Here is a 24,178-nt window from a genome sequence, read left to right as displayed (position 1 = left end):
GTGCAAGTTGGATTGAGTGCAGACTCCCCTTGAATGACGAGACTAGCACTTCTATTTGTAAACTTGCTTTGTCTTCTTATATTGACTGTATGTGTATCAATGAGCCTGGTGCTGTGTGGTGGGCTCATAGCTTTGTTTTGATGTCACAGCAAGTCTTTTTAAAAGCTGCATTTCGCGCATTATCTAGAGTTTCCATGGCTGCTGTTGGCGTAGCCACAGTTGCCAAGGTCACGGTTGCTGTGGCTACAGCTTCATACTTGCGTTGAATCACGCAGGGCTTCCTTGCACCTTTTAAATTTCCTTTATGGTAGGAGATGCAATACTGTATGGGGGAAATGGTACACTAACCTCAGATGTCAGCATTGCCTTGTGATAGCGCTGTGTACACGACACACAGAGTGGACCAAATAGACGGTGCATCAGAAACAGAGGGCTGCCACGCCTGTAGGGCAATCTAACTTCAGCCTCCAAGGTTGTGGAGTTTCTGTCGGTGCGTGGAAGAAGCTGTGTGTCAAAGCAGACACATAGCTCAACAAAGCAAGCATGTTGCAATGGCGCTGCATTTCTTTTTGTATGGATTCGATCGATGTCTGGTCATGTCCCCGAATGCATAGTCTTGCCAGTCATTTCACTACATTTAGTCATGCTACTTTGTTCCGGTTACTTACCACGGGTCTTTGCATTCATCGTCTTTCCACTGGTCGGGAGCTGGCGCACTCTTAAGCTATTGGTACCGGTTCCAATTTTAGTTTTCCAGTCATCGAAATGCTTTTTCTTTTTGTTACTTGTTAGAGTTCAGTATTATTGTCTGGTTGCATGGTTGGGCCCGTTCTTTTTTGAAATCCTGATTTTATATACTTACCAGGCTGGTGAGATTTGAGTACCTGTGATTGTATATAACGATGCCTCATATTGTTTCACAAGCGGTGTGTGGACAACTTCCAATAGCATCACCAAATTTAGCGCTGGTATTGAATGACGGTGTGTGCACTGTGAAATAAATGCCTCACAATAAAGTTACCTGCCTGTCTCAGAAAGTGTTTGGTGCATACATATTTTTTTCTACTGGGGATAGCATACATTTCATTGGTCTTAGAGTTGCATGAACCAGGAGTCCTTGAGATATCGCTATCAGTGGGATGTTTCTCACAAGAAGATGCAATATACATTTTTGCACCATTTGGTTGTCTCCTTCTGATGTTGAACTACTTTGTTGCTCTGTCATCAGAATTGGCTGCAAGAAGTCATAACCCTGTGATGGTAACAATAAAATTGAAACAGCGCTAAACGAACGGGACCAGAATGAGGAGGATACAAACACGGTCCCGTTCGTTTAGCGCTGTTTGAATTTTATTGTTACCATGCAACGCCAACTCGCCCAATCCGCTGCCCTTCTGCAGTAACCCTGTGATACCCAACATATAATATATGCTACATTGTTTTGATACCTCAAAATTCTTAGTTACGCAGGGAAAAATAATGTCGGACAAAGTAGCATGTTTGATATGCTGGAGCGATCTTTTTAGTTGTGGATAGCTTATGGAACCAATTGCTAAATTAATTACTGCACTAATTATAACTCAAGTAACATTTCATTATTTTTTGTGTGGAAATAAATGTACTCTCCATGGTAAGAAATATAAACGAACAGGTTGTCCTAACTTTCCTTGATTTGGAGCTGTGTTTGGGCATTACAGGGTTAAACAAAAAGTAACGTTTCAGAAGTTGACCCAGATAAGGTTTCTCTTTAAAGTAGTACAATATGAGAAAAGGAAGAGTCAACAGGATAAGTATTGTATCTTGATGCTTGTACTATTTACCTTCTTATTTGTCGCTTGCATGTGTAAAGCTTATTGTGCTGGTTTCAAAGAACTTGAGTAGAAAGCATGCAGTCATTTGGTGAACAAACGTGGCTTGCTTACATTGCTTAATGCAGCATAAGAAGGGAAATGTTAGCTCTAGATTTAAGAGGGGACCCCATTTAAGTGAGAAAGCATGCGATGCAAGTAGGCCACTCGACAAGGCTCACAATTTTCCCAGTTACTATATCTAAGAGTGGAGCAACATGCAAGGCAACAGCTGCAGGCGATGTAACATGCAGTCAGTGCTATGTGCTTTTTGTTATGCAGTGGTTCTGCTTAGAACACGACCGTGTTGATGGTGAACTGGCAGCCCGTACTTTGATTTGCTCATGAGTGAGCCAACTACGTTTTTGTAATGCCTAACATAACGCCTTTCGGAAACGGCAATATAGGAAGTGTACCCGCAAAAGACGTAATGGAGAAGGAAATAAATTTCAAACTTGTGCCGAGAGGGAGAAAGACATCTGTTTCATGAAACGTGGATACTTCTGGTGGTGTGTGTGCAGTTACCTACATGCTACCCAGTGTGGGGAAGGGAATGAGAGATGATAAGGCATAGGACGGAGGGTGGGTAAAAGAAAGAAAAAAAGTATTGCTTTCTCCTGAAAAGCAAAGCATTGATAGCGATGGCGAAGTATTTGACAACTACACAAAGTAACATTCTTTGTTTTTATCGGCTATATAAATTCCAATGAACATTCGTGCACTAATTAAACAAACAAGTGTGGTTTTAAGCATAGGCAGGCAAACATGAATCTATCACAATGATCGCGAACACTCACTGTCAAAACGCTAGCGTGACCAAGGGCACTATAGCAGCAGCAAGCAAGCGCTTCGTGCTGCCTCTCGCTTCAACGCATCTCTGAAGCTTGAGATTCGACGTCACTAGGCACACAAGAGGACAGCACATGTGAAGAAGCCATCTGCCATCTCAGCTTACTGACCTTGCACCCGCTGAAGATCGCCTTCAAGATAGGGTGCGCATGTGCAGCCACGACTGGGCTAAGGAGCAGACCTGCTCACCTGCACCCCCACCTCCCCTGGCATGCTACCAGTTACTGGGTAGTGTGCTGGGGTGGGGTGGGGCTGCACCAGGTATTTGTTACGTATGCTCACCGCATGCTCACCTCGCCTTCATCCCCTCGCACATGCTTGACCACGTGACCTTCACATTGGACGCATGAAAAGACAGTGCCCATCAAGCCACCATCCTTCTCAGCTCACCCTCGCATGCAGAGCAAATGCTGATATGATCTTATCCACTAGTCTTTATACGGAACATCACAACAACAGTGAAAACTCGCCTGAAGTGCCCACATGATTGATATCACAATTTTAAAAAGAAGAAGCACGAAGAAGGTGGACTTGGTATTTACATATAAAATGAAGTTCAATGATTCTAATGTACATATAAAGCATTTCCAAAAGCTTGACAAGCAAGCCAATGCCCCGAAGGCAAGCAAACAACAAGTTTAAAGCCTGGTCCTGCTTAGAAGGACATGGCATCAGACATAACGTGCTTCTCAGCATCAGTGGCATCTGACCAATTTTGTCCATTTGCTTTTCATAGCATAGTCTTTCATCTCTATCAGCTGGACATTCTAAAAGGGTCTGTTCAGCTGCTTCTAGTATAGCACCACAGCTGTCACAATAGCAACAGGTAGACTTTCTAAATTGGCATAAATAACTGTTTGTAAAAGCACCGTTCAGGTGAAGGCAATACACGGTTTCTATGGCCCTCGGGGACCAGGTCTGCCTTGTGAAGGAGAGTGTGCTGGTGGAGTGGTTGGGTCACAATGAGTTCCCTTTCCGCACGAGCAAAACTTTTCACCATTGCTGATGCATCTTATTTTGGCATGTGCGCGATGTAGAGGAGCTGAATAAGATAAAGAACTGAGATCACAAGTTGGTGAGGTCTAGAATTGCCCTTAATTTGAGAATAAAAATCAGAATCGGAATTAGTCCAGAATAAGCATGCCAACTTATCAGCAGTTGAGGTGGGGGTAACTTATATTTAGGTGCACATTAAGAGCCACAGGAGGTCAAAATTAATCTGCAGTCCTCCACTACAGCGCACCTAATAATGAGGCTAGTTTTGGCATGTAAAATGCCAGAATTTTTTAGAAATTTATCTAGGTCAATTAGACAAAGGGGACCCTGACTGCAAGATGGATATTTGCATACAAAAAAAATCTATTCTTGAAAACAATACAATAAGTGCATTCTACTAGTAATAATTTATCAGCTTGAAATTTGGGATGATAATAAAGAAGTGGGAGAAGCTAACGACTGTACAATGAGCAACTGAACTATGAAATGATAGTGATGGGCATGATGTTAATAAACTGTTAGACAGCAGCAAGATAGCAAACACCAGGTTCCAGTTACCAGTTATCTTTTAGAAATAACAGAATTGGTACCAAAGGAAGGAAAAGCGGAGCCCAGCAGGGTATTATATGTAGTGTGACAATATTAGAAAACCGATTTCAAATGTTTTATCAAATATTAATTACCACAAAAAAATGGAAACAGCAGTAGTTCTTTCATTTACCGGCCTGCATTGTTATGTAAAGCATGTACAGCAATTGCAGCTGTGGCAAATACGCCATAGCTTATGTGTAATTTGTCCGTGGCTACAGTGCCTTATTTCTACAGGGAACAAGTTCATGGGTTTCTCTTCAGCAGCTACAGTCCGATGGTGGTGGAATATGCAAGCCTGATAGTTGTGCAGTTCGCTTTCGGTGTTTAGTAAAGTAGCGCAGACAGAATGAATTGAGCACTCCACTACAGCGCCTATCGTAGCCAGTGTTGGGTTGGGATGCTAAACCTTATTGGTCAATCTGTCTGCCAATCACAACTCACAAAACCACTGAGCAATCGTGATGGCATTTTGTGACTGCATTTTCTCTCTCTCTCCCTCTTTTTGCCAATCATTAGTTTTCTGTACCTGCAAGAGATGGCACTGACATGCACCAATTTATGAAAATTAGACAAGCACGTAAACACACCCACTAATTTACTGGAAATAAACATATCAATATTGAAAGCTATACTTATGTAATCAGTAATGCTCTCTAAGCAATCTCCTCATAATGAGCTCATTCGGGCACATACAACTATAATCTATCCCGGAGGCTACACATTGCATTTGTAATTGGCAATGTAATTGTATGCTAGGCTTGTGTAAGGAGAAATTTTGGCAAACCAACTATTAGCTCTAAAGTTACGTCACAAACAATTGGTCTATTCAAAGCTCAACATTCAGCATATCTATTCGGATGTCCAGGAGGAATTTTCTCTTTTCAGACTCAAAGGCAGCGCAGAACCATGGGTCCAGGTTCTTTCTAGCTACCACCACATCACTAGCATGATTACAGTGAGGTCAAACCCATTAAGCATTCTTTTATATCACAGACAAGTGTGCCAACCATGTATGTTTTATGCCCTAGTCACATGGAACACTTTCGTTTGTAATCAAGCCCGATCAGAATCGAATTTCTGAATTGTCATCGGCTTATCTGCACAAGCTGTGGAAGGAAGTCTGTCGCAATCGAGAAATTTGATCCCAATCCCCACTGAAAGTGGCCAGCGTGACAAGGGTATCAAAAGGTGTGTGCTAGCACAACTATTATCTAAAATAACTGCCACTACAAATAAGATTTTAAAAATAGTAATGACCAACCAGCTAACGCCGACAATGGATGGCTAGGCTCTTTATTTGCTAAACAGCATCCATTTCCACAAGCATTTTACTGTAGCTATTAAAAGTATGTGTTCCATCCACTAGTACAAAATTCTTTCAAAATTATTTCGCACTGTGTGCCCCTGCATGCTTAAACAGTTTACTTTAGCTCATTATTGGCACTGGAAATTTAAAATTACTTTAAATGTAGCTCTATTCGACCAAACATGAGCATATCTTTGAACACGTAGTATTTTCACTCTACCTGTTACATCCCTGAATATATAACTTGGTTGCTTCCTTCATTTTGTTTGTTTTGTCATGCAGTTGTTAACTCTGTCTACTGCCTTCTGCGCCTCAACGGCAAAACAGATGGCGTGAGCTTTGTCCAGGGGCCCATGGTGAAAGACTCAGACACATGTCACCTTTTAATAATTTGGAAATGTTTTATTATACATAACAATAACCCCATCTCCTTGGGCAACACATTGCCCTACATCCTCCGTACCTTTTCTACACATCGAGATCAATGGCAATGCTAGCTCAGTGCCAAAGATTTTTCCTTTGGCAACTGTGAACTTCTGGAGCTCTTCTCAACAGACAGCTGCACCAGGGCAGTAAGTGTGACAAAATGAGGCATCCACTTAACTGCTCAAGTTGCGTTCACTTTAAAGGGCCCGTCACCAGGTCTGGCCATTTTAAGAGCTGACAAGCGTAGAGCATACATTGTGCGATGACTGTTTCTGCTAAGTATTATATCACTACACGCCACAAAAATAGCTGAAATTTCAAACCAAATGCTGTTTGCCCTTCTCGTCGCGGGTGCCGTGCTCCAAGCCGGAGGGATGATGTGTACGTGCTAGTGCGCCTACGTACATGAGTCTTTGCTGTGACGTATCTCTTAGTGACTCGTGACTTTGAGAATTATTCGAGGCAACATCTGTTATTTGTGTACTCTGTTGCGTCAATAGACAAATTAAGGTTTAGAGAAATGATAAAACACGCAAACTTAATGTCTGCGTGTATTTGTTTTACTTCACACGGCAGCAAGAGAGACGTACTTCTGTTTCATGTGCTTGTTCCCACGTCGTGCAGTCGCACGTGCCGACACCGAAACTGCATTTTCTACCGTGTTCCAGCACGGGATCATGCTCTGTGATGTGCTTGTGTCTGCCTCAGCATTCGTGTAGCACTGACTTATACCGCTGGTCAGGTGTTCTCGTGTACAGAACACACACTCGTGCGCTGTGCGAGACAAGACAATCACAGCAGCTCGCACACGACACCATCAACGAAAGTGCACCGCGCAGCAAAAAACCAGGGGGAAAATATATGAAGTCGGGGCCCTTGACGTATGCGTCACGCGATACTCAAGGTCCGGTATGGCAGAACGCAGGGAAGTAATTTCGCTTGCGGAGGCTAGACAGGGCTAGTGGAGAGAGTCTCTCTCTCGGCAATGGCACTCGCCTCCTCAAATCATGAGTTCGCATCACTGAAATATTTCTATCTCTGCTATTAATGAACCAATTTGAAAAATTCTTGCAGCTGAACAGTTTTTAGAGGGCACGTAACGAGTTCCAGCGTATAACCAAAATTTGCTATGGGGCCTGGTGAGGGGCCCTTTAAGAGAGCACACTACTCAAAGGCATGGGCCAGCCATATGCTTGAGGACACATTGAGCTGAATGAATGCAATAGTCACAAACACTTTAGAACCACTGTGGCATGCTTGTGATGTCACACTGGAAATTCTCAGACACAGGAGACCGTTCCTTGGGCAAGCTGAATTACAAATGTGCGCATCAGCCATGCCGCGAACCAGGGATTCTGGAGCTAGACTTGGGCTCTTGTCTACCAAGTGATTGGCAAGTTTGGGCTTTTAAAACATTGCCTGGCGACACCACACCCATGCTTTATACATCAACCACAACATGGTGCACAAACATCTCAACACTTGCCAGGAGAGTAGACGCTCCTGCTTTCCCACAAGAATATGTGCATTTCGCCTGGTAGCATGAAGAAAGGTATTGAAAGCGTGTAAAATCAAGGCCCTACACACAACTGCATTCGTTGTAATACGAGCAGCATTAATGTCTGGTTAATCAAGCCAGCAGATACGCAAACACACAGGCACATTTAATTGTGTTCGCAATGAAAATATTGTGCGCACTGTTGTCCAGCATGGCGTGCAATACCAGAGCTAGAAAAAGACGCAATTCTAAAGTGCCAGACACGCAGTACAATTTCGTGCACGATCCAATACACAATGACTTGTACCAACAAACACGTGCAAGTTTCTGATAGGTACCAACAGTCCGAGCAGCCATCTCTTTGTTAGAATTTGTCGAATCCGGTCATAAACTTGTTGGATGTGGCTGTTGGTACGACTAGTCATACGTTAAATCACACTCAGAATCATATTGTGCATCTCCTGCTTAATTCCTGCTCCATTCCAACACTACTGTTTTCATACCCTTCTCAGTGGCTGTACTAAGCACGGTGCCTGTACGTCATCAACAGGTTTGGCCAGCTGGCCTGGCAGAGGACAAAACTGAATCAAATTAAAAGAATTGTTGCACTACACCAGTCCTGTGGCAGTAAGTTGCTAGAACTTTTCTTCCAATTCCACTTGTTTTTTGTCCTTTGCTATGTGCGACCAATATTGACAAAAATGGCGTGTCACTACGCGCATGCATCAATGCTGGTCACATGTGAGTGGCCAACACTGGGCAAAGCTGCACGTGACACTCATGCAAGCTGGAGCAGTAGAACAAAAATAACAAACTGGAAGAAGGATAGTTAGTCGTACCAACAAACACATCCAAAAAGTTTCCAGCATGTTCCAACAGAACAGTCATCTTCATGTTGAAATATCTTGAAGCTTGTTAGATGTAGTTGGTATTGCTAATACTGTACAAGCCACACACCACATTTGCGCCAAAAGCCAGGCTTCTGAGGAATGTTCCCAGAACAAGGCAGAGCTTTGTGAAAAGATGTTGTTGTGGTTACTTTACACAGAGACATCAAGAGATTCTATTTTAACAACAAAGCAACTTGACTGAGCTGAAAGCAGGTTTCGAAATCAACAACTACACTTGGATGAAGCAAAGCTTTTCTGTGCGGGTTAATTTCACCTTTGTTTTTTTTACATCTGGTACATAAAAAAATGTGGAAATACCCGACAAGAATTGTGCATGCAAAACAGAACTTCTGGCACAGCAAACATTCACACAGAATTGAGAAAATTCAGCAATGTGGGTTGCGCCTTTCTCTCACTCGACATCTCGTTTTTAAGATAGCATAACATAGACAGCAAAGCCAGCCACCGAAGTTTTGCCACACTTTCAGGACAGTTGGACAAAAATGACAGAACAAAATAGAGACCGCAAAAGGCATGCACAGATTCCCGCTAAATGCACCATTACAAACAAGTTAGTTAAAGAAAGAGGAAAGCATAAGCATTCTTAGATGACAAAGAAAGCTTGCTAATCTGGTCACTCACTATCATCTATCACTGATGCAAAAAAAACCAAGCTCTACGTGACGCTGCTAAAACCATGCACAAGACTCACTTATGGGGTAATATAGTAACAGGGGGTGCCTCTGTAATGACTCAAAAACATGACTAGCATATTTCCTATCTACACAATGGCTTTATGTGGTGCTTTAGCAGAAGACTCCATAAGGAAATAGCCGAAGAAATTTACGTGCGATGCTCAGATTAGAGTTGATAGCGATCATGATCTGGGCCTCAACAGTGAACCATATTCAGCAAACCAAGTGTTGCGGCCAAACGACTGTGTCAAAATAAACTCTGGCGCTGCAAACATGCAAAAGCTTTTGCAACACAATGCACAAGAAACACTTGACCACTTTTCCATTGGACAGGCAGGAGTCCCTGTATGCGGCATCACCAAAGCTAAAACCCATGCAACAAGCTTGCAATACATCGAAGACGGCCAAAATTCAACAAAGGTGGACATGAAATATTTCTTGTTGGGCAGCCCTCGCATATCGCCAGAGCAGGGCTTTCTTGTAACCACATTTAACGCTATTGTCACCTTCCTTCTATGGGCTGTGGCTTGCATTCCTTTGAGCCATCGTGAGCAAATCCAGTGCACATTATGACCACTGTACAATAGCACACTAAATGACAGCCAAATCAGAATACCCACACACTGGTGCAGTCTGTTTAACTATATCTTACTCATGCAAAACGCGCTAATCCTTACACGTGGTTGCGGCTCTCAGAACAGAAAACACTACGTACTCTGCGACTGGCAGTGGTGCGACTGAGTACTTTCGTGATACTAGTTAAGAAACTCCTGCGACTTTTGCACAAGAGCTGGCTAGAGCACATGCAACGATGCAGGCTAATTATGGACACATATATGGCGCTCAGAAATAATTCATTTGCTAACATATCTTGTTTTGACTGTAGAAAGTACAACCCATTACACATTTCCACATCTGGGTCCAATCATTGTGCCACTTATTTGAGGTTGACGTGTACGGGGCATGTAAAGCTATGTGCAGCAATGTGACACTGTCTTAGCACTTAACACATCACAAACATCCCGCCACATGCACTGCAGCCACAAGCAACGTACATTATAAAAGACACATGCACTATTAGAGTAGAACAGAGAAAATCTGCGGATCAGGACTCTTTTTACTCTTGCAGTTATTGTTTGCAGTCGCTCTCAACAATTCACTCTTGCTTTCGACTCAAACAGGCCAATCTTTTGGCCCATCTGACACGCACCGATGTGACTGAAAGCCGACAGACCATGCGCGCTTCTATCACAGGCAAGGGAGCCCACAAACTGGTTGTTCCGGCTTGTGGATGTTGTAACACTGAAGGGACAAAGTGTACCAATGCGTTGCGCAGGTCTGCTGGCTTTTACCAGAATACAAGAGACTCAGCTGCTCAAAGAAATGGCATTTAGAATGGGATGAAAAGCAGACAACAAACACACGTGCTGCTGTCTGCACCTATTGTTTGTCGTCCACTTTACCTCCTGCTTTAAGCGCCGATTACATCATTAACCGGGCATGCGCCAACAGTCCAAATTAGCGCTTTATGTACTATAAAAAACACACCCAGACTATGAACCTTTAACAACACACCTGCTAACTATTAAAGAAAGAAAAGTATAATTATACATTGTCTGGTGCTGGAAACGACGTCACTGCTTGCACCCTTCTTGTACAATATGGTTACGAGCACCACACCCCACACGCTGCAGTCAATGTGCTGTGGACAACTGTTGTGTGCCATCCTCAAAGTCAACAAACTAACAGACAGTCCACGATGTCCTATCCTTGGACTTGAAAGCCAGATGACAAAGGCAAAAGATCATCCCTTTAAGGTCCTTGTGTCTCGAACAATATGTCACCAGTCACTTGGTCCTGGGTGCACACCTCACTGGACAGTTAGTGTTGGGTTTGCACAGGTGCCGGTTTGCAAAGACATGGAGCTGCAATGCAAATTCTTGAAGAAGCAACCACTGCCTTTACTATAGCTTGGGACCACCTGCGCACAAGATAAATTGTTACGTAGACAACAACTTTTACTTCACGAACTTATCACAGCAACAAAACACAGCACACAAATGCAGCAAAATAAAGCGCGCTAGCTGTCCTCTGCAACAGTAGCAATGTTGTACTTCCACTAAATGTGAAAAATGGGCGAGTTGGTATGGAAGCATGGCTAAATTCAGAGCGTGAACTACTGGGACAGTAGCGCCATGTCCTGTCTTTTCTTGTGCCTTAGCTCGTGTCTCAGTAAATCACGCTCTGAATTTAGCCTTGTACTTTCAAGTCTTGGCTACGGTTAATTATTCGTCAAAATCCAGACACATTATACAATGACAAAATGTCAGGTGCATACAAGTGACTGCAATATGTGCCAGCAACAAATTTTTAAGATACCCAAATGAACTCGCCCAATTTGCAAACTAGAGCACCAAATTATATCACAAGACACTTCGAAGACTGGACAGTACCGACACCACGGTCAAACTATGGGAAACAGTGCCTGAGGTATACATTAGCCCCACTCCTAAATTATTACAAGTCGGTTCGTTTCAATCTTTTCTCTTCGTCTCTCAATGAGCTCCGGCTGATGTATGTGATTGCTTTGTAACACTTGTATGACCATTCTATGTGTATTTTTCCATTGATGCTCTTCGTGACTTTTGAGTAATGTATATGATGTGCAATATTATGTATGTACGGTATACATGTGTATATTTTGAATGAATGAAAGAATGTGATGCTGCCTCTGCCCAAATGAGGGATGATGGTCTTGTCAAGCTGTCCAATGGACAGCTCTTTTTTTACCCCCGCCCCCATCTGTACCTTACAAGGTGGAAATAAACTTTCATTTCACTTCAACTAGGTAGTGCTAGTTGAGCACAACTGATGTCTGCCTTGTCCATGTTTCTTTTCTTTTCTGTATCCTATCCCTCAAAAGCATTCTGTCAAATTCCTTTGCAATTTCATAGATTACTTTTATTTCACCTATATATAGTCAGTCCTCTATCAGCTCTGCCCTTTCTCTGAACTTGACAGTTGCCGGCCTATCACCAGTGAACCCACTCTGCTTCACGCATGCTGCTGTCAGTTCAGCTCGTGCCACGCAATTTCATGCCCGATCTTAATCTGATCGTCTGCATCTACAAATATATCAAGGGCAGCTTCAATCCTATGATGGCATGCCTCCAGACGCTGGTTAGGCTAGGCCTAACCAGCGTCGCCTCGTCGGGAGCTGGCGACCAATGTTGCAGTTCGGCACCAAGTCAATGCAGCTCTTCGCAGCGATCATTTGACACTTGGAAAATGGAGGAACAACCTCAGCAATGAAAGTGAAGGCATGAGCAACAGCTTGAATGGTGGCAACGTGGCCCGTGGTCGGTGTGTTTTTGACATCACGCACGCAGATAAGTCCGAAAAATCAAGCAAGACACCGTATGCCATCCGAAACTTGCATCACTCTTCTACAATGGTTCTATGGAGTAGGTGCTGGTGCTGCAGAGAAGTCCAAATAAATTGGCAGGTCTGTCAAATTGGTTGGTGACTGTTTCCTTTATGACACTTCTTTTCTGTGTTTTATATGGTTCATGTGATGATTTCGGGTCTTTGGATGTTACCTTTTCAATGTTTGTAAACTTAAGTGAATGCAAACATGCCGGTAGCATGCTTTGATTGCTGGATTAGCAACGCTGCTTTGCCCACACATTTTGTACGTGTGCAGCCATTGAAAAATTGTTTTGGTTATAGTGCAGTACCACTTGAAGTGTGGATATTCGAGACTCTGACAATTTATGTTATAAGTGGTCTACACTGTTGCACTTCAATGCAAAAATTTGGGGCTCTGATGCAAGTTGCATTGCCAGCTGTTCTCTGACCTACATTTGAAACGAAGCATGCCGCCACACGAAAACAGTCGTGGAAGTCCCCTTCACAACTTGTTTGTAAAAACTGGGTACGAATGTGCTTCAAGGGAGTGTTTGAATCGGGTAAATTTGCTAGCAAGGAAAAATACCCACCGACCACAAGGCCAACAAAGGCAGGAGTCTATTTCTAGTCTCCCAAGGTGTGCATGGTGCGTGAAGAAGGGTGGCTGTCGACAGCCCCTTAGAAGACCTTCCGTCGAGTGCTGGGCGGCGAAGAATGCGGAGCACTGCTGCTGCCGGCTGTGGGAGCAACGCTGCCGCTGGTGGTGCGCTGCTGCTCTTTCTCGCGCTTCCTCCGCTGGTGCTCTGCGATACGGCGCTCCCGCTCAGCTTGGCGCTTCTCACGGATCACAGAGTCCACCTCCAGCTCCGCCTCGTCCTCCCAGCTGGCCTGCGCAGTGTCGCCGTCGTCCTCGAGCACGCCTAATTCGGCACCCTGGGCAGGTGGGAGGGCACATACACAGCTCAGTGGGCAAGCCACGCTGCTGGCTGAAGGATTTGTTTGAGCAACCCTTTCAGGACAACTTTTGTATTGGAAAACCACTGAAATTCCCCAAACTATTTTGCTGTGATTCACTGTCAACCACACTTGTTACTGCAATATCAGCAGTTTGTTTTTTAACTAGTGTGAACAGTTGCCATGAATTCCTTTCACGTTTTTGAGCTGCAGCAAGGTGTGGTCACCGAGCAAGTCACTATGAGGATTGACATTTTTTTTTTGGTACAGAAGCCACGCATGCTTTTGTTGTCCTCCATGCCTTTGTTTTTGCCACAGATGTGCCAGGTGGCAACTCTCTTTTTTTTGCAATAGAATTGGAAATTTTTTAGGCGTGTCGTCGCAGACGATGCTCAGTTAGGATTTATTGTGGGTAAAACTGGAAAGTAATGCCTGCAAAGGTGGCATTCAACTAAGCTCACTGCAAAACGCTACCTCCGAGCGAAATCTGACCAAGAATTAGCTAGCGGTCTAGCAGGAACAGTTTTGTAACCCTGGCACTCCCATTTATGCAACTCTCAGAACATGACAGCGTTTGTGAACTCTTTCTTGCGCCAGATATTGCTGCAACTGTTTGCGTATTTTGACTGATTTCGAATAAAGTACACAGTTGCTAGTAGATGTGGTGGTTAACACACCACATTCCCAATAGTTATTGGCATGTCACTCCACAAGAACACAGCTCAATGAAGTGTGCATAAAGCTTTCAACTATGACAATGTGAGAAAACACCTTGGCCAATGTGGAGATGGTGTCACATTACATCCACAGCACTTGTAGGCACAAAAAAAAAAAAAGAGATAGAGAAAAAAATTCTGGAGCATGCAAAAGCATGACAGGACAAACAAAAAGCAAAACTTCAGATTGACAGTAGAGTGCATTATGGAGGAGGCAATACAACATAAGGAGACACCAGAAATGAAAATCCAAAACTGAAGTCTTTTACTGAACTTTCTGAAGCTGATAGTAGTAACTTGTTGTGCATAGATGAAGCTTTCTTTAGAAAAACGAGTGTCCCACATTGAGAGGCAGGGCAGAGGTGTCTAGCATCTGTGGAGCCAGTGTGTAAACATTCATTTATCCATCGTAGCCACAGCAGCACTCGTGCGTAGCCGGGTTTGTGTTCGGCTGCAATTATAACTTCAGAAAGGCTCAAAGGTGACACTGAAGTCAGCTTCTAGCCAATTTTCTAGACAAAAGTAATAAGGGCACCATCTTTCGCATGCAACCACTTGTTCATGTATTGAAAGGTTGCCTACTCGCAAGGTCTCCGGTGTTGTGGAAATGAAGTGGCATTCAAACACTCTTCAACCAGCTAGCTTTCCAGAAGACAACACCAACAGCAATAACAACATTTTTTCGTGCAGTTCCCTATTGTACTAGCAATTGTGTGCTAACAAACTAACTTTTTTATCCTTCGGCAGCAAAGTTATGTTGAAAGGTGGGGCTACACAGCTGCAAGTAAATTACAAAATACTACTCACTTGGTGCGGCAGCACAGCCCTTGCATCAAACTTGAGACGACTAGAGAGACCACCACTGGGCATGGCCCCGAGACCATCTTCACCGCGAAGTATGTACTGCAACCATCAAGCCAGAGAGATGAGTGACACTCTAGACGGCTGAAAGAGCAATACAGTTACAACTAAAGAATGGCGTGCAAGTTTCTTAGAAGACTGGTGTTTGCCATGATGCAATGGCAATGTGACAAAGCCTGTCACATCTTTTAAGTGTGTGATGACAAGCACTTGATCTGCTGCAGTGACTCAGTGGGCATCATTCTGCTCATGAGGAGAATGTGATGAGCAGAACATAAGGCATTAAACAACCCCAGCTGGTCAAAATCATTCCAGTGCACTTTACTGCATTTCTCATAATCCTTGTGTTGCTTCGGGATGTTAAGCTCAATCGATCAGGGTATGAAACCGAACCGAATCGAAAACCAGAAAAAAAAAAATATTTTCGATCCAACCGGAACTGAATCTGAGCGCTATGTTTTTTTAAAACTCTGGAGCGAAATCGAAAGGACAAAAATAACGGTCTCTAGTTCAGGTTGGCCACCTTTTCTGTAACTTTTCATCCATGTATTCATTGCACACGTGGCTCAACTATGCTACTTCATTTGTAAATACACATCACCTTCTCACGGTTTTAAATGTCGCATCACCATTAGAACGGGTTCCAGAGTATGGCGTGAGGGCGCAGACTATGCGTTGTGTGAAAGAGACACTAAAGGAAAATATTGTGTTAGTTCGATAGCTTGCCTTTCTAGAAGTCTATCAGTGTTTTCTGGGTGCCAATATACAACTTAGTTGCATAAAATACTGCCACTGAATGTCCTGCTGCCGCTCCTCAATTTGAATCGCCTGCACCAAACCTGAAGTCATGAAGCAATCTCCACGTCACCACCTCTGCCGTTATCTGTGGATCAGCCTCGGGAGAGGCACCATACTCCACGGCCAAGTGGACTTTTTCATTTTCGTAATTTTCTCACTTACAAAAGCTCTGTTCTCACAACAAGTACCGAATTTATCATTACAGAAGCCTAAAGTGGGCCTGAAACACTACTCTAAATAATCATCACTATTAAATTAAGTTGCCTCACGAACCTCCTGCTGCAAAAATTTCAATCTTTCAAGCACAAGTGAAGCTATTGGACAGATAAGCAGCTTGCCCTCTTGTTTCACTTCCACTATCGCACTGGAAGCTACACAGGGAGATGCCAGGGTGGCGCAAGGGAGCAATGCCCTGCTGGCCCAGCCCAAAGATTGGAAGTCTGTCGGCACGTGCCGGCCGTAATATTTACGCTAAGCTTTCCATCTTGGATGCCGCCATGCTGTTACGATCGGCCAGCGAGGCAAGCGACCTTCCAGCCTCTGCTACCCTAGTGCGACGAATTGCTTCATGTAGCTCACAATATGTCGCCTCGAACAGAGCAGTGGCAACACCAAGCTGAGACACGTTTGTCGGCTACGGGGTTGATGGATGACACTTGGTTGCCAACCACAACGCTGAGATCAAGGAACTCCTGGGAAAGTGCATTCATACCGTTTCGTTGCAGCCACTGCTAGCTGCCTAAGTAGATCAAAAGACAACCAGCTAATTGCTGGGCCATTCCAGGAGCCAAGACGCACCAATAAAGTCAAGTGTGACTACCTGTCTATGAGCGTCCCCTGCTTTCTCTAGGGCAGTGAGCCGTGTGCGCCCGGGGGTATTTCTTTGATGGCGTTCAGTAAACAAAGGTATTGGAGCGATTGTGTACACTCTTGCCCTCAAGGCGACTACGAGCGCTTCGACTGGAAGATGGTGTGACCGCGGATTTCCCTGGCCTGAGGATCAAGAGGACAGTGGTGTTAAAAGCAGACACCTTTGATGTAGCTTTGGTGTGCTCTGGTGTGCTGGATTGTGCTATTGTGCTCCGATGTGTGCTCGCCAAAAAGATGTAGTCTGGTCTGACCAGTAGCTAATGCTACGAGAACATTGTACTATGCTCTCTGCTCCGGCCAGTATGAGTTTACCTTATTGTTCTATAAATAAGTTTGCATCTCCTATGTAAATGAACCCCCTGTTTCGTTTCTCCAACCTGCAGACCTCGCACTCTTCATGAAAGAAGCAACTCTCACCAAGTAAGCTCACACGATGGCGTGGGCCAACTTAGCCTTTGTGCGATGCCCTGGTAGCATAGGCCAGCTACCCCTTACGAGACACACCAGCAGCGTAGGCTAGAGAGCGACCTTCTGAGTGACGCCAGCAGACTCCAAGGCCACTTTCCTGTTTCTTACAATGTGCAGCAGATGCAGCAACACACAACTGTCCTGTGTAGACCAACAGTGCAAAGATGAAATGGTTTTTCTGTCTTTCTGAAGTCACAGACATAGTATAATTTTTTTATTTATTTAACTCAAATGAGCAATAATTGTATTACTGAGAATGTTGTCACAGTCATGAAATCAGCCAATAGCTGTTGTGGGTCCAGCTGCTTGTTATCATGCTGCATGAGGACATTGTGGTAATGAGAGTACCTAAGTGATTTTACATTGTTTTTGACACGAAGTTGTAAATTGGCTGCAGCACACAATGCAATAATAATTGGCTCACATGTTCACAGAAGCCTTGATAACAGGTCAGTAACTTTCTTTTACTACATTCAAAAAGTGTTTCAGGGCCTCTTTAATGTCTCACTCTATCTCGACTTAATATTTTTCTTTAGTGTCCCTTTAAAGGGTCCCTGAAATGGTAGGGACAAATTTTGTAGACGCGTAGGGTACAGCTTAAGTAGAACATTCGCACCACAATTTAAGTGAATCGGTACGTATTAATGCAGCTACAAGCGATTACAAGTTACCTTCCTCCCTAGCCATGCTTTTCCTTCTCAACCCGTTCGCCGAGCAATCAGGGCTAAGCTCCGCCTTCACTGGTTCTGCGTCACCATGCGACAACATATCGTCTACTTCCGGTTGTTTTGGAACCCGCCTCCGCACGCCCGAAACCTCTCCGCTAGCCGCTTGGTTGTAAACCCCAAGCGAGAGCTATCGAAGCAGCGTGCGTTACGAGCATTCTGTCACAGCGCCGAACGTGTCTGGTATTCCAGTAACCTGAGCTGAATGTTTCGACAGAACAGTGGAGGCATAAACTCAAGCTGATGAAGGAACTTTAGCACAGACGTACGTGAGCTGCCTGATCGATCTCCACGGTCCAGCCACCCGTTGGCGCAGAGCTTAACCAGCCAAACAAAGAGCTAGTACTGCTCTAACCAAGTGTAAAACATTTTAAAGATTAACAAAAACAACATGTTAACGATTACACTCCTGCGAAAAATGTACACCAGCCGCAAAGAAGAATACATTTTGTTACTGGAACTGTGTCTGGTTGAGCTCTATGCCACCAGGTGGCTGCACCGTGCATATCATTCACATTTGCGCATCTGTTCATCCCATGAAACGATACGCAAGGGGACACGCCCAGGCCCTGTCCCCTTGTGCTTGCGTTTACCCTAATACCGGACTCACGAAAAGCTATTGCGTTAGTACTCCCGGTGTAAAGTGACGGCCATAATCGTGCAAATCCTCGCGCCGATCGGATAGCGGCAGTTCGATGCGCTGCAGCTAGACCGCTCATGTACTGGCTTGCAGAGGGACACGATGTCGCAGCTTGACATATTGCCAGTCGCTACATTTGCAGTCCACAATGCAACAAAGTCTAATCATAGCGTTCGCGAAAAAACAGACCAACACTGACGGCGGAGCTCTCATCAAAGACGAAGCACGTTGTAACACAAGCTGACGACACTTGCTGTGTGCCGGAAGTGCTTAAGTGTACTGAAAAATTGTTCTTGTGCGATCCCTTTATGTTACTTTCCTTTTATAAAAACAAATTAACTAACATTGCAACTATTATGAACATAATTTGTTTACCATAAAGTTGGAAAAATTATCGATCACGCACCCTGGTCAGCCAATCGTACAACTCGCCCCACTGACGTCATATGGGTGATTTGCGTCATATGGGTAGGGACAGCTTAAAATTCAGCCGTGCAGTGTGCTGCAATCGGCAGTGATGTACATTTTTAAAATTTTATAATAAATTACACGATTTACGCGGAGCACTTAGATGTGTCAATTAATGATCAGAAGGACCTACTCTAATGGCTCAGTATGTTTGTAGAAAATCGTCAAAATCGTTTCAGGGTCCCTGTAAGGTGATAATATTGCATTGCATCCGACGCGCGGACTCGCCATACTGTGATGTGTGCAAAGTACCCAAGGCAGTGAAGCACATTTATGCTTGTATCTATTATGACAGGGAACGGCAGGCATTGATCTCTTTTAGCACCAATTAACAGCAAGTCATTCAGTGAAGAATGGTTACTGAGTCATTGACCAGACATAACAATGAAGTAAGCCATCAAGGCTTTCTTGCAATATTTAGTTAACAGGGGTCAATGTTAATGTCTGTGAACAGGCTCTCTGAACACGACGTCTATGTAACTGCATCCTACTGCCTGTCCTCATCATTACTCCTCAGTTCCATTTTTTTTTCTCCTCTCCCCTTTCCTCCCAAGCAAAGAAGTGCACCTATCTGCGTTTCATCAATATAATCTCCTCTGTATCTCCCTCAATAATGCTTAATTTCAGAAAGCTTCCAGCATTGGTGTAGGATCTGCATAATTCTTTTGTAGCTGTATGTAACCTGAAGAACAAACAACAGGCTTAATCTTCCACTGCAGCTTAACAGCAGCATTGAGATTTTATAAAAATTAAATTTGTGCTGTTTTCCTGTAATAGTTCTTCAGTTATGCAAATAAACCTGAACTGGTTCCAACTGCTTTCTACCTTTATATTTTTCCACTCCAGAGTTGAAGCAGAAGTGAACTGTTTTCAGTGAACCGAAACGAAAACCAGAACAAAAAACGTTTCGGTTCGACACATTGCAGTCAATCAATCAAGAAAAAGCTGAAGTCCTGATGCCTGTTTCACATGTAGGTGAATCGCTGGCAGCATGTCATAATGGCGGGACTTTGTTTCAGATCTGTCACATTTGCACATCGCTGTGATGTGCAGTACAACAAGGCAACAACGATTTACGATCTCTGCTGCTAACCTGATGAGTTGCACACTTTATACTAAATGCGTCTCTTTTCAGATACAGGGTCTGGTAATTTTGAATTACCTTCCTATAGTTCATCATCATCAGCCTATATCACAGTCGGATGAAGGGCTCTCCCAGCAATCTCCAGTTACCCATGTCCTGTGCTAACTGACCCCACCTTATGCCTGTGAATTTCCCTGTTTCATCACACCACCTAGTTCTCTGCCATGCACGACTATGCTTCCCTTTTCTTAGCATCCACTGTGAGACTCTAATAGACCACCAATTATCTGCCCTACACTACAGTTGCCCAGTAAGTTGCACTTGCCGTTTGCAGATGTAGTGTGAGCAAACGCCCTAGGAGACATGCCCTCATCGCTTCAGTTTTTCTTCCTCGACCATGTGGTAGTGCGACGATCGCATACAGCTGGCCATGGCTAGTGACAATGACAATCGCCGCACACATGAGGGACAGAACATGCTAGTGTGCCTGGCCTTAGCAGTCACATTCACCTGAATCCATCATGGCTGGACAGCTCCAATAAACAAACGGGTGAATGTCTGATTTTCCCTTCATTCTTTATGAGTACCACCATCAAATTTTCCTCTGTGTAATAACGCCACAATAATGTCGATACGCCAGGGCCGCTATCGTGCATGCGTTCGAAAAGCTGACGTTCGGTTCCCCCTCAAATAATTGGCCTAGATTTACCTAGGCCGCGATATTGGCACGGCCTGGACAATCGCATGAGGCGAAAACGAAGGTCGGCTTTTCGAATGTATACAAGACAGCGACCCAGGTCCAGCATTTGAGGACCATATTTAGTATGAACTTATTAAGATATAAGTATTTTCACTGCTTTATACATCCTGCTTTTGGCGAGACGGTCATGGTGCCTTGGGACCACTGCACAGGTTGGACCTGCGCACTGGTCGGCAAGCACAAAGGGCTGTGGACTATTATGGTCGACCTGTCAGGTGTGAGAAGCATTTAAATGGGCTTCCCTACGTCAACATAATTGCCCTCTTCTCTGAATCGATGACACCTCATTTTCCATGAGCTGACACAAAAGGATAGAAGAGGAAACCGAAGGTCAAGGCGACCTCACCCTTTTCCCGGAGCTGACACCAAGGAGGGGCGAAGGGAAAGAAAGGCCACAAGGTCAAGACAACGCCACCTAGTTCTCCACGAGCTTACACAAAAGAATAGAAGAAGAAACCGAAGGTCAAGACGACGCCCCCTGTTCTCCACTCTCCACGAGCTTACACATAAGGATAGAAGAAGAAACCAAAGGTTAAGATGATGTCACCATTTTCCCTAAACTGACACCAAGGATGCAGAAAGGGAAAGACAGGCCACAAAGTCAAGACGACGCCACCTTGTTCTCCATGAGCTGACACAAAAGGATAGAAGAAGAAACCGAAGGTCAAGACGACCTCACCCTTTTCCCTGAGCTGACACCAAGGATGGGCAAAGGGGAAAACAGGCTCCGGAAGAAGACGGCGATGAGCACAGGACTGCCAGAGGTTATTTAATGCCGCGCTGGCCTCCGTGTTTATAAGAACCGCTTGAGATTCAGAGAAGAGTCACATCCGTGTACTAATAAAGTGAATACGATCATTTCTACTTTTTTTCATCAACACGATGCCCGGCTTCGTTGTTGTTTTCCGATTCCTACGGTGAAGATCCACCTCACCTGGTCGAGATTGTATCAGGACATTCAATGTGGTGCTTACTGTGACGTGATTGCAGCCCAAAATGAAATGTGCAGAAGAGGTGGCAGAACTCGGCAATGCATTATTCTAGGGACTTTAGCAAACAGCGCCAACATGATCAGTGTGAAGCGTCAGCGAGGTTTTTTTGTGGGGAGGGGGTAACAAAGTCTTATAAAATTGGACCAATTGCGTTTCCTCTCGTGTCGAGATGTAACAAAAATTAAGATTTTAGAGTGTTCAATGGCCAACTACGACTTATCAATTATAAAAAGGTTACGCTATGTGGATTTGATTTTGTGCACGCAGGGGCCAGCGTAGGTCACGTGACAAACTCGTGAAGCCCTTCTTACAGCTGTTACTGTTGTATTGCTCTAGAGAGACAAGAAAGGTTTCATTATTATTGAAGAGAACCCATCAGCACCTAAAAAAATCATTATCATCAGTCACCATTTTAAAGTCAGACTCACCCTTGAAAAGAAACCTGAATCCGCCCGTGCCTCTCCCATGTCATAGATGCTGGCACCACATTTTTGTAACGGAAGTATACCAACCCAGTCCTACTTTTACGTCATTCTTCTGCATACAAAAGCTCTCTTCTTGGCGTAAGTGGTGCTCTGGACACGATGAAATTCATCCCTTTTGCCTAGACTTAAGATGGGCCACCTAGTATCCCCTCAAAGTTAAGTTATGCCGCAAAAAAGTACTCGGCCCTGGACACAATGAAAAGGTGCACTGCCCACCTTCTTCTGCCGGATGTTGGTGGGTGCCATGTCCTTGAAGAAGTCCACATCGTCATCACTCTGCGAGTCTCGTCTCAGGTCCCCTGCACCACGACTGCCGGGGGCAGATGGTCGCCCACTTGAAGGGCCATTGCCTACTGCAGCATGCCTTTGGGAACCCCCTGCTGTGCCCTGATTCCCTGAAGAGTCCACTTGGACTGAGACAGGCCCGTTTTCTTCGTTCCAAGAGTCCCAGCTTTGAAGATCGTCCTTAAGCTGCTGAACACTGCAAGGCTGCACAGAAGGATGAAAGCCACCCCAGTAGAATTCTCGCAAGCAATGGTAGGTGACGTCTAAAATCCGTTAGCTCTGAAATGTCGGCTAGAGCTCAATTTTCTAAAGAAGGTAATTTAGAGTCCTGTTTACCGTGTCCGTGCGTGTTGAAGGTCTACGAAATTGTTGCATAAATGAGAAAATAAAGCTGTAACGATTTCTTTCACAGAAGGTTACGCCTTGCAGCAAGATGAACATCAACAAAACCATGTGCGACATGAGGCAGCGCAATATGGGTGAGCTGAACTAGACACGATTTCTATAAATATAGACCAGGCACCATATCACACTGCACACGGTAGTGCACGTAACCGACAGCTGCATTTACAACTCTCTAACTCAATTTCTCGCCAGCTACGACGTCTTCCACATTGGGCAACCAAGTTTTACCGTTGCTAGGCACACAGTTCAATTCAGTCGCTACTATAACAATCGCCTAGGTCGAGCTGACCACTGCTTATGACACGAAATTACCGAGATGCCCGCACACGCTTATAGGGGGGCTGCTAACGATTCACACTTGTGGATGCTAAGAGACGCAATTAGAATGCACAGTAAGCACGCACGCCAGGTCTAAGCCAGTCGCGTCGTAAATACCTCCGTGCCGTGAGCGGTAAGGTAGACGGGCAGGCCGACGTCGGACGCCCTGCGGCGCTTGCGGAAGCAGCACATCGCTCGGCGAAGAACGCCGAAAAATCCCAGCACGAACTTCCACACCTTGGTGACGAGCGCCTTGGCAAAGTTCACCATCGCTGGACGCACGCGTTCGCGGGTTCGTTTGGCACCGCTGCTACAGCAGGTGACGACGTTGTAGTAATGAAGCAGTACAGGTGGCAGCGGGAAGGCGACTGGATGCGGTTATGCACAATGTAAACACGGTCGTGTTCGTGGCTCCACCGCTCACGTTGGGGACGCTCATCGCGTGGTACCAGCGCGAACACCACTGGCACACTGCAAACGAGGTACGGAATGCACGGACATTCTTAACGCGCTGGTGGAACTTCTTTGATGCTGGAGCACCGATTAACGCAGACGGGCACTTTCTTTTTTTCCCCCTTTCGGTAGCCAGCGGCTACAAGGCCTGCCCGCCCTGCCCACAGGAACCGAACAGCCGCCGACTTCACGATTCCCGATCAGGAAATGCAACGAACTGTTCGAACTGCCATCTACAAAAAAAAACATGCCCCTGTGGCGGTTACCGCCTAGACTGCTGGTTGTTGGAGTATTCCGAAAGGAATCATTTTTGGAATTATTGACGTACCGTCGTCTGCAGCCATATGCATTAGTTGCAATTAATTGCACATAAACAAAGCAAACATCGTG

At 44.8% G+C, this 24,178-nt stretch overlaps 1 protein-coding gene across 1 annotated transcript; it reads right to left on the bottom strand.

Annotated features, from left to right (window-relative positions):
- Window positions 1-5,970: 5,970 nt before the first annotated feature.
- LOC142579858 (uncharacterized) lies at window positions 5,971-24,095 on the bottom strand. Its single transcript, XM_075690477.1, has 5 exons — window positions 23,453-24,095; window positions 22,544-22,816; window positions 14,984-15,079; window positions 13,097-13,439; window positions 5,971-11,079 (listed from the first exon to the last, which is right to left on the bottom strand). The coding sequence occupies exons 1-4, from the start codon at window positions 23,603-23,605 to the stop codon at window positions 13,185-13,187; spliced, it is 777 nt and encodes a 258-aa protein (XP_075546592.1). The 5' UTR covers window positions 23,606-24,095; the 3' UTR covers window positions 5,971-11,079; window positions 13,097-13,184.
- Window positions 24,096-24,178: the final 83 nt, after the last annotated feature.

The sequence above is a fragment of the Dermacentor variabilis genome, chromosome 4 (assembly GCF_050947875.1).
Source record: "Dermacentor variabilis isolate Ectoservices chromosome 4, ASM5094787v1, whole genome shotgun sequence".
NCBI lineage: Eukaryota > Metazoa > Arthropoda > Arachnida > Ixodida > Ixodidae > Dermacentor > Dermacentor variabilis.
Note: the sequence above shows the minus strand (reverse complement) of the source record. Positions and strands in the feature narration are given on the sequence as shown.

Bases quoted from the DNA above. Each gene is read 5' to 3' on its own strand.
- LOC142579858 (XM_075690477.1), bottom strand. From the start codon at position 23,605: ATGGTGAACTTTGCCAAGGCGCTCGTCACCAAGGTGTGGAAGTTCGTG. The intron at 22,817-23,452 runs GTATTTACGACG...CCTTCTGTGCAG, and splicing joins TTACCGCTCACGGCACGGAG to CCTTGCAGTGTTCAGCAGCT. The intron at 13,440-14,983 runs GTGAGTAGTATT...CCACCTGCCCAG, and splicing joins GGGCTGTGCTGCCGCACCAA to GGTGCCGAATTAGGCGTGCT.